Source organism: Pristiophorus japonicus, unplaced genomic scaffold (assembly GCF_044704955.1).
Source record: "Pristiophorus japonicus isolate sPriJap1 unplaced genomic scaffold, sPriJap1.hap1 HAP1_SCAFFOLD_2609, whole genome shotgun sequence".
NCBI classification, from domain to species: Eukaryota; Metazoa; Chordata; class Chondrichthyes; family Pristiophoridae; genus Pristiophorus; species Pristiophorus japonicus.
The window spans coordinates 9,337-23,703 of NW_027252351.1; the positions used below are offsets into that span (position 1 = coordinate 9,337).

At 53.5% G+C, this 14,367-nt stretch overlaps 1 protein-coding gene across 1 annotated transcript; it reads left to right on the forward strand.

Annotated features, from left to right (window-relative positions):
* Nucleotides 1-1,031: 1,031 nt before the first annotated feature.
* slc35a2 (solute carrier family 35 member 2) lies at nucleotides 1,032-14,036 on the forward strand. The gene is made up of 4 exons (XM_070871557.1): nucleotides 1,032-1,157; nucleotides 6,256-6,438; nucleotides 8,194-8,345; nucleotides 13,329-14,036. The coding sequence occupies exons 1-4, from the start codon at nucleotides 1,085-1,087 to the stop codon at nucleotides 14,016-14,018; spliced, it is 1,098 nt and encodes a 365-aa protein (XP_070727658.1). The 5' UTR covers nucleotides 1,032-1,084; the 3' UTR covers nucleotides 14,019-14,036.
* Nucleotides 14,037-14,367: the final 331 nt, after the last annotated feature.

Sequence of the window (14,367 nt, forward strand, 5' to 3'; positions counted from 1 at the left end):
CGATAGTACGCCATTGGCTGTGAAGCGCTTTGGGACGTCCGGTGGTCATGAAAGGCGCTATATAAATGCAATTGTTTCTATCCAGCACCGGGAGTGGTGTAACCGGCTGGATTTTTTTGCTCGTGTCTCTGGAGCGGGGGGGCGGTGGGGTGGTGTGGGGAATGGGCGGGGGGGGGAGGTCTCGAAACCCAGGACCTTGTGATGCGGAGGCGAGAGGCCGACGAGACTGACAGAGCGCCGCCTGACCTCCACGTGGTCGGCTGACTTGTCGGAGGGGAATTAAAAAATTGGGTGCGAAATACGGGGTGGGGGAGTGTGAATTCCATCTACCCCCCCCCCAACCCTCGTCGTCCAAGTATCCCCCTGGCCCTCGCCCCCTTCCCCACAAAAACCCTGAAAATGGCACTCGATCCTGTGTGCTGATGAGCAACGCCGCGGGAGGTGCGCCAGTGCTGCTCCCGGCTGTTGCTGCTCCCGGCCTGCGGGCGGCGCTGTGCTGGGTTGGGGGCGGAGTCAAAGCAGCCGGGCCCGGCGCATGCGTAGTGTGAGGGGTTTGTGGAACCTGGCGTTTGCTCCTCCCGGTCTTGCGGTGGCGCTGTGTGTGGAGTTAAGGAAAAAAAAAAGCTGCTCAGCGCATGCGTTATCGCGGCGGGGATTGCTGCTGCGCGCGGCCTGCGGGCGGCGCTGTGGCTGGAGTGAAAGCTGAGCGGCGCATGCGTAGTGCCGCGGGGGGGGATTGTCGCTCCTCCTGGACTGCGGGTGGCGCCACTTTCGGGAGTCGGACCTGAGCCGCGCATGCGTACTCAGGCAGGACTGATGCTCCTCCACCCCCCGCCCGCCCTCCGGGCCGCAGGCGGCGCTGCGTTGGGAGGGGAAGCGACGCGGCGCACGCGCAGTGAGTGGCGGCTTGAGGTCCGCCCGGCCTGCGGGCGGCGCTGTGTCGGGAGCGCGCGCAGGCGCAGTGGCCACAGGTGGGCGGTTGACGAGGCTAGGCAGAGAGAGAGAGAGAGAGAGAAGGAAGGAGAGAGAGAGAGAGAGAGAGGGAGCGCCGGAGGAGGAGGAGGAGGACGTGGAAAGCGGCAGGATGGCGGCGGCGGTGGCGGCGGAGAAGGAGAGGACTGCAGGCGGCGGGGAGCCCGAGTCCCGGAGCCTGTCGGGTGAGGGCCGCACTTTACGACAATCCCCACCGACCCAGGGCAATCCACTTTACGGCAAAAGATGCACTTTTTTTGGCCAACTTGCCCCATTGCTGGTAATGGTGGGGGTGGGGGGGAACAGCAAGATCCCAGAGGCAAGGGGTTTTTTTTGGCTTGGGGGTGGGGGTAGGGAGAGGGTATATAGATGCACTGCAAGATCCCAGTACTGTTTTTTTTTTGGGGGGTGGGGGGGGAGAACATAAGAATTAGGAGCAGGAGTCGGCCATTCGGCCCCTCGAGCCTGCTCCGCCATTTAATACGACCATGGCTGATCCGATCATGGACTCAGCTCCACTTCCCTGCCCGCCCCCTTATCGGTTAAGAAACTGTCTATCTCTGTCTTAAATATATTCAATGTCCCGGCTCCCACAGCTCTCTGAGGCAGCGAGTTCCACAGATTTACAACCCTCGGAGAGAAGAAATTCCTCCTCATCTCAGTTTTAAATGGGCGGCCCCTTATTCTAAGACCATGCCCCCTAGTTCTAGTCTCCCCCATCAGTGGGAAACATCCATAAGAACATAAGAATTAGGAACAGGAGGAGGCTATCTAGCCCCTCGAGCCTGCTCCGCCATTCAACAAGATCATGGCTGATCTGGCCGTGGACTCGGCTCCACTTACCCGCCCGCTCCCCGTAACCCTTAATTCCCTTATTGCTTAAAAATCTATCTATCTGTGACTTGAACACATTCAATGAGCTAGCCTCAACTGCTTCCTTGGGCAGAGAATTCCACAGATTCACAACCCTCTGGGAGAAGAAATTCCTTCTCAACTCGCTTTTAAATTGGCTTCCCCCCCCCCGTATTTTGAGGCTGTGCCCCCCCCCTAGTTCTAGTCTCCCCGAGGGAGGGAGGGAGGGAGAGAGAGAGAGAGAGGCAGTGTAAGATCCTAGGATTGCTGTTGTTTTTTTCTGGAGGTGGGGGAGGGAGAGATGCACAGCAAGATCCCAGAAGCAAGGGTTGGGTTTCTTGTCTTTCCGGCGGGGTTTGTGTGGGGGTGTGGGTGATGCAGGATCCCAGGATTATTTTTGTTTTTGGAGGGGGCGGGAAGAGCGAGGGCGAGAGAGAGAGAGAGAGAGAGAGAGAGAGATCAGCGGTGATCTTATTGAATGGAGGAGCAGGCTCGAGGGGCCGAATGGGTTGGAAGATGGGGCAGCAGCTAGCCAGCAAAGTGGGGGTCAAGGGTTGGTTATTTTTGACGAGAGCAGTGATGACGATAGATTCGAAGGAGATGAGGGGGAACAGTACCTGAGGGGAGAGACAGAATATAGCACCTTTCATGACCAACAGACGTCTCGAAGCTCGTTACGGCCAATGAAATACTTTTGGAGTGTAGTCACTGTTGTAATGTGGGAATAAGATAAGAAATCGGAGCAGGAGTAGGACATACGGCCTCTCGAACCTGCTCCGCCATTTAATACGACCATGGCTGATCCGATCATGGACTCAGCTCCACTTCCCTGCCCGCCCCCTGATCGGTTAAGAAACTGTCTATCTCTGTCTTAAATATATTCAATGTCCCGGCTTCCACAGCTCTCTGAGGCAGTGAATTCCACAGATTTACAACCCTCTGAGAGAAGAAATTCCTCCTCATCTCAGTTTTAAATGAGCGGCCCCTTATTCTAAGACCATGCCCCCTAGTTCTAGTCTCCCCCATCAGTGGGAACATCCTCTCTGCATCCACCTTGTCGAGCCCCCTCATAATCTGATACGTTTCGATAAGATCACCTCTCATTCTTCTGAATTCCAATGAGTACAGGCCAAACCTACTCAACCTTTCCTCATAAGTTAACCCCCTCGTCCCCCGGAATCAACCGAGTGAACCTTCTCTGAACTGCCTCCAATGCAAGTATATCCCTCTTTAAATACGGAGACCAGAACTGCACGCAGTACTCCAGGTGTGGCCTCACCAATACCCTGTATAACTGGAGCAAGACTTCCCTGCTTTTATACTCCATCCCCTTTGCAATAAAGGCCAAGATACCATTGGCCTTCCTGATCACTTGCTGTACCTGCATACTAACCTTTTGTGTTTCATGCACAAGTAACCCCCAGGTCCCGCTGTACTGCGGCACTTTGCAATCTTTCTCCATTTAAATAATAACTTGCTCTTTGATTGTTTTTCTGCCAAAGTGCATGACCTCACACTTTCCAACATTATACTCCATCTGCCAAATTTTTGCCCACTCACTCAGCCTGTCTGTGCCCTTTTGCAGATTCTGTGTGTCCTCCTCACACATTGCTTTTCCTCCCATCTTTGTATCGTCAGCAAACTTGTCTACGTTACACTCGGTCCCTTCTTCCAAGTCGTTAATATAGATTGTAAATAGTTGGGGCCCCAGCACTGATCCCTGCGGCACCCCACTAGTTACTGACCAGAGAATGAACCATTTATCCCGACTCTCTGTTAGTTAGCCAATCCTCTATCCATGCTAATATATTACCCCCAACCCCGTGAACTTTTATCTTGTGCAGTAACCTTTTATGTGGCACCTTATCGAATGCCTTCTGGAAATCCAAATACATCACATCCACTGGTTCCCCTTTATCCACCCTGTTCGTTACATCCTCGAAGAACTCCAGCAAATTTGTCAAACATGTCTTCCCCTTCATAAATCCATGCTGACTCTGCCTGACCGAATTTTGCTTTTCCAAATGTCCCGCTACTGCTAACGGTCGGTGGGAAAGCAAGTTATGAGGAGGACGCAAAAAATCTGGGATATGGACAGGTTAAGCGAGTGGGCAAACATTTGGAGTATAATGTGGGAAAATGTGAGGTTATCCACTTTGGTAGGAAGAATACAGAGGGACCTGGGTGTGCTCATACATGAAACGCCAAAATTTACCGAATTACAGCTGCAGCAAGTAATTCGGAAGGCAAATGGAATGTTGTCGGGGTTTTTTAATCTCATAATATCCTGTTTCACTACATTAAAGGTGCTATATAAATACAGATTGTTGTTTTTGCAAGGGGGATGGATCAGCAAGGCTTTCAATAAGGTTCCACATGGCAGACTGCGCCTCTCTCTCTCTGCGCCTCTCTCTCTCTGCGCCTCTCTCTCTCTGCGCCTCTCTCTCTCTGCACCTCTCTCTCTCTCTGCGCCTCTCTCTCTCTCTGCGCCTCTCTCTCTCTCTGCGCCTCTCTCTCTCTGCGCCTCTCTCTCTCTCTGCGCCTCTCTCTCTCTCTCTCTCTCTCTCTCTCTCTGTGCCTCTCTCTCTCTCTGCGCCTCTCTCTCTCTCTCTCTCTGCGCCTCTCTCTCTCTCTGCGCGCCTCTCTCTCTTTGCGCCTCTCTCTCTCTGCGCCTCTCTCTCTCTCTGCGCCTCTCTCTCTCTCTGCGCCTCTCTCTCTCTGCGCCTCTCTCTCTCTGCGCCTCTGTCTCTCTCTCTGCGCCTGTCTCTCTCTCTGCGCCTGTCTCTCTCTCTCTGCGCCTCTCTCTCTCTCTGCGCCTCTCTCTCTCTCTCTCTGCGCCTCTCTCTCTCTCTCTCTGCGCCTCTCTCTCTCTCTCTGCGCCTCTCTCTCTCTCTCTGCCTCTCTCTCTCTCTGCCTCTCTCTCTCTCTGCCTCTCTCTCTCTCTCTCTCTGCGCCTCTCTCTCTCTCTCTCTCTCTCTCTCTCTGCGCCTCTCTCTCTCTCTCTGCGCCTCTCTCTCTGCGCCTCTTTCTCTGCGCCTCTCTATCTCTCTCTTCCCCTTTCTCCGGCTTTGCTCCCTGTCCCCGGCGATCGGACAGGTTCTGGCTCTCGTCTCGCTCTGGCCTGACCGTCTACAGAACCTTTCGGCTTAACAAACCCCTCCCCTACCCCAAGGACATTTCACGGCAGTGTCAATCAGACGGACCTCGATCGCCAAGCCACATGAGGAGATCTTGGGGACCGGTTGCAAAATAACTTGATCAAAGAGGTAGCTTATAAGGAATGTTGTGAAGGAGGGAGAGAGGTTGAGGGAGGGAGTTCCAGAGCTTGAGGCCCAAGCAGCTGAAGGCACAGCCGCCGATGGTGGAGCGATGGGAATCGGGGGATGCGCGACAGGGCAGAATTGGAGGAGCGCGGGGATCTCGACATCCGAGATCTGCAAACTCAAGTTTCCTCCGGCCAAACTCTAGGTATTCAAGATGGTGTAATTACATTAAGGTGCAGCTCCGGTAAACGGCATTAATGTATGGCATTAACATAATCAGCATTCTAATCCTGCAAGGGAACCAATAGAACCAGCAATCTGACATTCCTGTATTAACACCAATGTTTCACAATGCAAAGGTAATGGAGAACACTCCCAGGGCAGGTACAGCACGGGGTTAGATAAAACTCCCTCTACACTGTCCCATCAAACACTCCCAGGGCAGGTACAGGGGGTTAGATACAGAGTAAGCTCCCTCTACACTGTCCCCATCAAACACTCCCAAGGCAGGTACAGGGGGTTAGATACAGAGTAAAGCTCCCTCTACACTGTCCCATCACACACTCCCAGGGCAGGTACAGCACGGGGTTAGATACAGAGTAAAGCTCCCTCTACACTGTCCCATCAAACACTCCCAGGGCAGGTACAGGGGGTTAGATACAGAGTAAAGCTCCCTCTACACTGTCCCATCAAACACTCCCAGGGCAGGTACAGGGGGTTCGATACAGAGTAAAGCTCCGTCTACACTGTCCCATCAAACACTCCCAGGGCAGGTACAGGGGGTTCGATACAGAGTAAAGCTCCCTCTACACTGTCCCATCAAACACTCCCAGGGCAGGTACAGGGGGTTCGATACAGAGTAAAGCTCCCTCTACACTGTCCCATCAAACACTCCCAGGGCAGGTACAGGGGGTTAGATACAGAGTAAAGCTCCCTCTACACTGTCCCATCAAACACTCCCAGGGCAGGTACAGCACCGCAGTGGGAGCGTCGGCCTAGATTTCTGTGCTCGAGTCCCTGGAGTGGGACTTGAACCCAGAACCTCGTGACTCCGAGGCGGGGGGACTGCCCGCTGAGGCGCGGCCGACACTGGGGAACCGGGGAGCTGGAGGCTGGTTGCTGGCGCTCTCCTAACGCGGGGTCGCTCTGTTTTTTCGCCCGTTTGCAGTGAACGAAAAGGTGAAGTACGCCAGCCTAATAGTCCTGGTGCTCCAGAACGCCTCGGTCATCCTCTGCATCCGCTATGTCCGCACGACGCCGGGAAACAAGTTCTTCTCCACGTCCGCCGTTGTCATGGTGGAGCTCGTCAAACTCTGCACCTGCCTGCTTCTGCTGCTGGGGCAGAAAAGAGGTAAGTCGTCGCCCCGATTTTATATGTATTGTTTTAACCCCTTTTCCGCCCCTTTAATGCGCGCCGACCTCCTTTGGCATTGCTCCCCGTGAGAGCGGTGTGACGCGTGACGCGCCCGGCGTATCATTCTGCTGCTAAGGTGGCATTCCCCCCCCACCCCACCCACTTTCAGGTCCGCTGCGGTCAGCCGAAGGCGCGCTTACCTGCGTCGCGCGCGGCCTGCGGTCACTTAGAGCGTAATTGCCGTATTCCCCCCCCCCCCCCTTGTTCCGAGCTCCTTGCAAATGGAGGCCAACTTTTATCCCAGGGCCGGTCTGGAGGTCAGTCAGAGAGCAATTGCCCCTCCGCGGGCGAACGGCCTTGTGTAAATCACCGAAGGTGAGGGAAGCCAGAAGGAACGGACTTGGTTGCCTTCCCCCACAAGATGGCCGTGCCTCGCTGATCCAAACATGTGACACCCGCATTGTGACTTTCCTCGCTACGTTCACGCGGAGCGATTTAATTTCTGTTTCTCTGGAAAAGCGAAGGCTGGGGGGTGAGCTGATGGAGGGGTGTAAGATTATGAAGGGGGTTCGATGGGGTAGACGTAGAGAAGATGTTCCCACTTGTGGGGGAGACCAGAACTCGGGGGCCACCAATATCAGACAGTCACTGATAAACCCAATGGGGAATTCAGGAGAAGCCTCTTTACCCAGAGAGGGGTGAGAATGTGGAACTCGCTGCCACAGGGAGGGCTCGAGGCCAATCGTATCGATGCATTTAAGGAGCAGGAGTCGGCCATTCGGCCCCTCGAGCCCGCTCCACAGTTTAATAAGATCGCGGCTGATCTGATCTTGGGCTCAGCTCCACTTCCCCGCCCGCCCCTTCACTCCCTTATCGCTCAAAAATCTGTCCATCTCCACCTTAAATATATTCAATGACCCAGCCCCCACAGCTCTCTGGGGCAGAGAATTCCACAGATTCACCAGAAGAAATTACTCCTCCATCTCCGTCCTAAATGGGCGACCCCTTATTCTGAGACTATGTGCCCCCTAGTTCTAGATTCCCCCACGAGGGGGAAACATCCTCTCTGCATCCACCCTGCCCAGCCCCCTCAGAATCTGATACGTTTCAATAAGATCACCTCTCATTCTCCTAAACTCCAATGGATACAGGCCCAACCTGCTCAACCTTTCCTCATAAGTCAACCCCTTCATCCCCGGAATCAACCGAGTGAACCTTCTCTGAACTGCCTCCAAAGCAAGTCTATCCCTCCTTAAATACGGCGACCAGAACTGCACGCAGTACTCCAGGTGTGGCCTCACCAATACCCTGTATAACTGGAGCAAGACTTCCCTGCTTTTATACTCCATCCCCCTTTGCAATAAAGGCCAAGATACCATTGGCCCTTCCTGATCACTTGCTGTACCTGCATACTATCCTTTTGTGTTTCATGCACAAGTACCCCCAGGTCCCGCTGTACTGCGGCACTTTGCAATCTTTCTCCATTTATATAATGGCACAGAAGCATTTAAGGGGTAAGCTGGATAAACACACGGGGGGGGGGGGAAGGAAGGAATGGAAGGAGATGGTGATGGGGTGAGATGGAGAGGGGTGGGAGGGGCCTGGTTTGGAGCATAAACCCCGGCACGGAGCGCTGGGGACCAGTGCATTCTTTCCAAGTCGGTGTGTTCAATGTACTTTTACTTTAAGGTCTCTCTCTCTCTCTCTCTCTCTCTCTCTCTCTCTCTCTCTCTCTCTCTCCTTCCTGTGCAGGCAACGTAAAGGACCTGGCTATCTATCTGTACGACAGCCTCATCATCCAGCGTATGGACACGTTTAAGATGGCCGTTCCTGCCCTCATCTACACACTGCAGAATAATCTCCAGTTCGTGGCAATCTCTAACCTCCCGGCTGCTACATTCCAGGTACGGTGTGTGCGATCGACATTTTATTACAGAAGGAACATCAGACACAGGAGCAGGAGTCGGCCATTCGGCCCCTCGAACCCGCTCCGCCATTCAATAAGACCGCGGCTGATCTGATCTTGGGCTCAGCTCCACTTCCCCGCCCGCCCCTTCACTCCCTTATCGCTCAAAAATCCGTCCATCTCCACCTTAAATATATTCAATGACCCAGCCCCCACAGCTCTCTGGGGCAGAGAATTCCACAGATTCACCGGAAGAAATTCCTCCTCATCTCCGTCCTAAATGGGCGACCCCCTTATTCTGAGACTATGTGCCCCCTAGTTCTAGATTCCCCCCCACGAGGGGGCAACATCCTCTCTGCATCCACCCTGTCCAGCCCCCTCAGAATCTGATACGTTTCAATAAGATCGCCTCTCATTCTTCTAAACTCCAATGGGTACAGGGCCCGACCTACTCAACCTTTCCTCATAAGACAACCCCTTCATCTCAGGAATCGACCGAGTGAACCTTCTCTGAACTGCCTCCAATGCAAGTATATCCCTCCTTTATCTGGTCAATCTGCCTCTTTTCCCCCCACAGCCCCACGGCAAATCTCCCAGTGAGTTGGAGAATAGGGAGCTTAAGAAGGTGAAGCATATACAGCTCACGAGACGTGGGACATCACATCGAGGCGACACAGTTATTGCAGTCGGGGAGGAGGTGTGTGAACTATTTGATGAAATAACCATAGTGAGTGAGGAAGTGTCGACGTACAGAGGGACCTGGGTGTCCTTGTACACCAGTCATTGAAAGCAGACACGCAGGTGCAGCAAGCAGTGAGGAAGGCCAATGGTATGTTGGCCTTCATTGCGAGAGGGTTTGAGTACAGGAGCAAGGAGGTCTTACTGCAGTTATACAGGGCCCTGGTGAGACCACACCTGGAGTATTGTGTGCACAGTTTTGGTCTCCTTACCTAAGGAAGGATATACTGGCCATAGAGGGAGTGCAGCGAAGGTTCACCAGACTGATTCCTGGGATGGCAGGACTGCCGTACGAGGAGAGATTGGGTCGACTGGGCCTGTATTCACCGGAGTTTAGAAGAATGAGAGGGGATCTCATTGAAAGGTATAAAATTCCGACGGGGTTGGACAGACTGGATGCGGGGAGGATGTTTCCCCCGGGGCTGGGAAGTCTAGAACAAGGGCTCACACAGTCTCAGGATACGGGGTAGGAAATTTAGGAGCGAGATGAGGAGAAATGTTTTCACTCCGAGGGAGGTGAACCTGTGGAATTCTCTACCACAGAAGGCTGTGGGGGCCAAGTCACTGAATATATTTAAGAGGGAGATAGACAGATTTCTCGAAACAAAAGGCATCAAGGGGTATGGGGAGAAAGCGGGAATATGGTGTTGGGAAAGAATCAGCCATGATCATATTGAATGGTGCAGGCTTGAGGGGCCGAATAGCCGACTCCTGCTCCTATTTTCTATGTTTCTATTAAGGGGTTTAGCAGCTGGGCAGGTGGAAGGGGGTATCAGTGGGGGGGAGCCTTTAGGTGCTAGTGATCATAATTCAGTCCGATTCAGGTTATGATGAAAAAGGACATGGAGAGACCAGGATTAAACGTTCTCAATTTGGGGAAAAGCCAATTTTGCCAGGCCGAGAGGTGATTTAGCCACAGCGGACTGGAAACGGCTACTTGACGTTAAATCAGTGTCCGAGCAGGGGGAGGCATTCAAGGAGGAGATCCGGAGGGTTCAGAGCAAATATGTTCCCTTAAAGAAAAACGGCGGGACTAACTAATCTCGGGGTTGGGGGGGGGGGGGGCCCTGGATGTTAAGGGACATACAGGGTAAGATAAAGGGAAAATGGGGACGCTTATGACCGAGTTGAAGAAGGGTGGGAGGAAGTTGGTGGGGAGGATATGCCCCTCTCCCGGGGAGGGTCTCTGTCACCACAATTATACGAAGGATGTGATTGGACTAGAGAGGGTGCAGAGGAGATCTACTAGGACGCTGCCTGGAATGGAGAATCTTAGTTATGAGGACAGATTGGATAGGCTGGGTTTGTTCTCATTGGAACAGAGGAGGTTGAGAGGAGACCTCATCGAGGTGTGCAAAATATTGAGGGGCCTGGACACAGTGGATAGCAAGGGCCTATTTCCATTGGTGGAGGGGGCTATTGCAAGGGGACATAGTTTTCAGGTGGTTGGTGGAAGGTTTCGAGGGGATTTGAGGGGGGGCTTCTTTACGCAGAGGGTTGTGGGGATCTGGGAGAGTGGTGGATGCAGAAACCCTCAGCACTTTTTAAGAGATGGTTGGATGGGCACTTACAGTGCAGCAACCTGCAGGGTTACGGACCCAGAGCTGGTCATTGGGATTAGACTGGATGACCTTTTGTTGGACGGCGCAGGTATAACGGTAAGTACTGCAGGGAATCGAATACGGCCAGGGGGATCTCCTGGTCTAGTGTCGATCGCCTGGATGGGTCGGAGAGGAATTTTCCCAGATTATTTTTCTCCCTAAATTGCCGTGGGTTTTTAATCTGGTTTTTGCCTCTCCCAGGAGATCACGTGGCTCCAGTTGGGGTGGAGTGTTAGAATGTTTCAGTGTAAGGGGTGTCACAGTTATGTGGGGCGGACTGGGTGCTCTTTGCCTTTCTGTCATTGTTCATAGGTTTGTATGTAGCCTTCAGGGCTGCTCTTTGTCGGCTGGCGTGGACACAGAAGAAAATAAGAAATAGGAGCAGGAGTCGGCCATTCGGCCCCTCGAGCCCGCTCCGCCATTTAATACGACCATGGCTGATCCGATCATGGACTCAGCTCCACTTCCCTGCCCGCCCCCTTATCGGTTAAGAAACTGTCTATCTCGGTCTTAAATATATTCAATGTCCCGGCTTCCACAGCTCTCTGAGGCAGCGAATTCCACAGATTTACAACCCTCAGAGAGAAGAAATTCCTCCTCATCTCAGTTTTAAATGGGCGGCCCCTTATTCTAAGACCATGCCCCCTAGTTCTAGTCTCCCCCATCAGTGGAAACATCCTCTCTGCATCCACCTTGTCAAACCCCCTCATAATCTGATACGTTTCGATAAGATCACCTCTCATTCTTCTGCACTCCAATGAGTAGAGGCCCAACCTCCTCAACCTTTCCTCATAAGTCAACCCCCTCATCCCTGGAATCAACCGAGTGAACCTTCTCTGAACTGCCTCCAAAGCAAGTATATCCTTTCGTAAATACGGAAGCCAAAACTGCACGCAGTACTCCAGGTGTGGCCTCACCAATACCCTGTATAACTGGAGCAAGACTTCCCTGCTTTTATACTCCATCCTCTTTGTTCAGCATTGTCCAGGGTCATTGTACAAACATAGAAATTTACAGGGGCAGAAGGAGGCCATTTCGGCCCATCATGTCCGCGCCGACTGACAAAGAGCAGCACGGCCCTCGGTCAGCAGCCCTGAAGGTTACATATCAAAGTTCACGGGGTCGGGGGTAATATATTAGCATGGATAGAGGATTGGCTAACAAACAGAAAACAGAGAGTCGGGATAAATGGGTCATTCTCGGGTTGGCAATCAGTAACCAGTGGGGTACCTCAAGGATCTGTGGTTCTCATATTGGACTGTTCAGCCACCTCAGAACTCCTATTAAGAGTGGAAGCAAGTCTTCCTCGATTCCGAGGGACTGCCTCTGACAATGGACCCGAGTCCATGATCGGATCAGCCATGATCGTACTAAATGCCGGAGCAGGCTCGAGGGGACTGTATGGCCAACTCCTGCTCCTATTTCTTATGTTTGTTGTATTTACAGCAATGGCTGCATTACCTCAGTAGTCCACGAGATGTAGCTCTATATTACACTTCTCCCTCCTGAATGAAGAAGTAATTATACCAGAATAATCATCGTGCGTAACGTGCATGTTACGCAGGTGGAAATATGATCAGCCAAGATCGTATTAGATGGCGGAGCAGGCTCGAGGGGCCGAATGGCTGACTCCTGCTCTGATTTCTTATGTGCAACTTTGACTTCCATATTGCAAATATTGCAAAGTGCCGCAGTACAGCGGGACCTGGGGGTTACTTGTGCATGAAACACAAAAGGATAGTATGCAGGTACAGCAAGTGATCAGGAAGGCCAATGGTATCTTGACCTTTATTGCAAAGGGGATGGAGTATAAAAGCAGGGAAGTCTTGCTCCAGTTATACAGGGTACTGGTGAGGCCACACCTGGAGTACTGCGTGCAGTTCTGGCTTCCGTATTTACGAAAGGATATACTTGCTTTGGAGGCTGTTCAGAGAAGGTTCACTCGGTTGATTCCAGGGATGAGGGGGTTGACTTATGAGGAAAGATTGAGGAGGTTGGGCCTCTACTCATTGGAACTCAGAAGAATGAGAGGTGATCTTATCAAAACGTATAAGATTATGAGGGGGCTCGACAAGGTGGATGCAGAGAGGATGTTTCCACTGATGGGGGAGACTAGAACTAGGGGGCTTGGTCTTAGAATAAGGGGCCGCCCATTTAAAACTGAGATGAGGAGGAATTTCTTCTCTCGGAGGGTTGTAAATCTGTGGAATTCGCTGCCTCAGAGAGCTGTGGAAGCCGGGACATTGAATATATATTTAAGACAGAGATAGACATAGAAAATAGGTGCAGGAGTAGGCCATTCGGCCCCTCGAGCCTGCACCACCATTCAATATGATCACGGCTGATCATTCCCTCAGTACCCCATTCCTGCTTTCTCTCCGTGCCCCTTGATCCCTTTAGCCGTAAGGGCCACATCTAACTCCCCTTTTGAATTTATCTAACGAACTGGCCTTTGAATAAATTCAAGACAGAGACAGACAGTTTCTTAACCGATAAGGGGAGCGGGCAGGGAAGCGGAGCTGAGTCCATGATGGGATCAGCCATGGTCGTATTAAATGGCGGAGCAGGCTCGAGGGGCCGAATGGCCGACTCCTGCCCCTGTGCTGGCCTTTCACGCCTTGTGTTTCTTGCTGCCCCGACAGGTCACGTACCAGTTCAAGATCCTGACCACGGCCGTGTTCTCTGTGCTGATGCTGAAGAAGAGTCTGAGTCGGCTGCAGTGGGCGTCGCTGCTGGTGCTGTTTGTGGGCATCGCCATCGTGCAGGTGACCCAGGAGGCGGGCGCTGGGTCGCTGGCGGACAGGGCCCCCGGCCAGAACTACTGGGTGGGCCTGCTGGCGGTGGTGGTCTCCTGCAACTCCTCCGGCTTTGCCGGAGTCTACTTCGAGCGCATCCTGAAGGGCAGCTCCACCTCGGTCTGGCTGCGGAATGTGCAGCTGGGGATGTTTGGCACGCTGCTGGGGCTGGCCGCCATGTGGTCGAAGGATGGCACAGCCGTGGCCGAGCGGGGCTTCTTCCACGCCTACACGCCCATGGTCTGGTGCGTGGTGGCCAACCAGGCCTTCGGAGGCCTGCTGGTGGCCGTGGTGGTCAAGTATGCCGACAACATCCTGAAGGGCTTCGCCGCCTCCTTCTCCATCGTCCTCTCCACCGTGGCCTCTGTGTACCTGCTGGACTTCCACGTGGACCTGCACTTCGCGCTGGGGGCCGGCCTGGTCATCGGCGCCGTCTACATGTACAGCCTGCCCAAGGGCGCCCCGCCCGCCCTCTCCCTGCCCGTCGGCTGCCAGGAGCAGCCCAACTCCTGCAGCACAAAGTTAGTCGCCCGGTGAAACGGGGAAGTTGTTGAAAGTGGTGAGGTGGGGGGGGGGGGGTGGTGGTGGTAATTTGAAGGTGGTGGTTCTGTCTGGCCACGCGCGCACGGGCTGTGTGTGTGCATCGCTCCCTCTGCCAGTCTCTCGCTCCCTCTCTCTGTGTGTGCATCGCTCCCTCTGCCAGTCTCGCGCTCCCTCTCTCTCTCTGTGCATCGCTCCCTCTGCCAGTCTCTCGCTCCCTCTCTCTCTCTGTGCATCGCTCCCTCTGCCAGTCTCTCGCTCCCTCTCTCTCTCTGTGCATCGCTCCCTCTGCCAGTCTCTCGCTCCCCCTCTCTCTGTGCATCGCTCCCTCTCTCTGCCAGTCTCG

Bases quoted from the DNA above. Each gene is read 5' to 3' on its own strand.
- slc35a2 (XM_070871557.1), top strand. From the start codon at position 1,085: ATGGCGGCGGCGGTGGCGGCGGAGAAGGAGAGGACTGCAGGCGGCGGG. The intron at 1,158-6,255 runs GTGAGGGCCGCA...GCCCGTTTGCAG, and splicing joins CGAGTCCCGGAGCCTGTCGG to TGAACGAAAAGGTGAAGTAC. The intron at 8,346-13,328 runs GTACGGTGTGTG...CTGCCCCGACAG, and splicing joins TCCCGGCTGCTACATTCCAG to GTCACGTACCAGTTCAAGAT.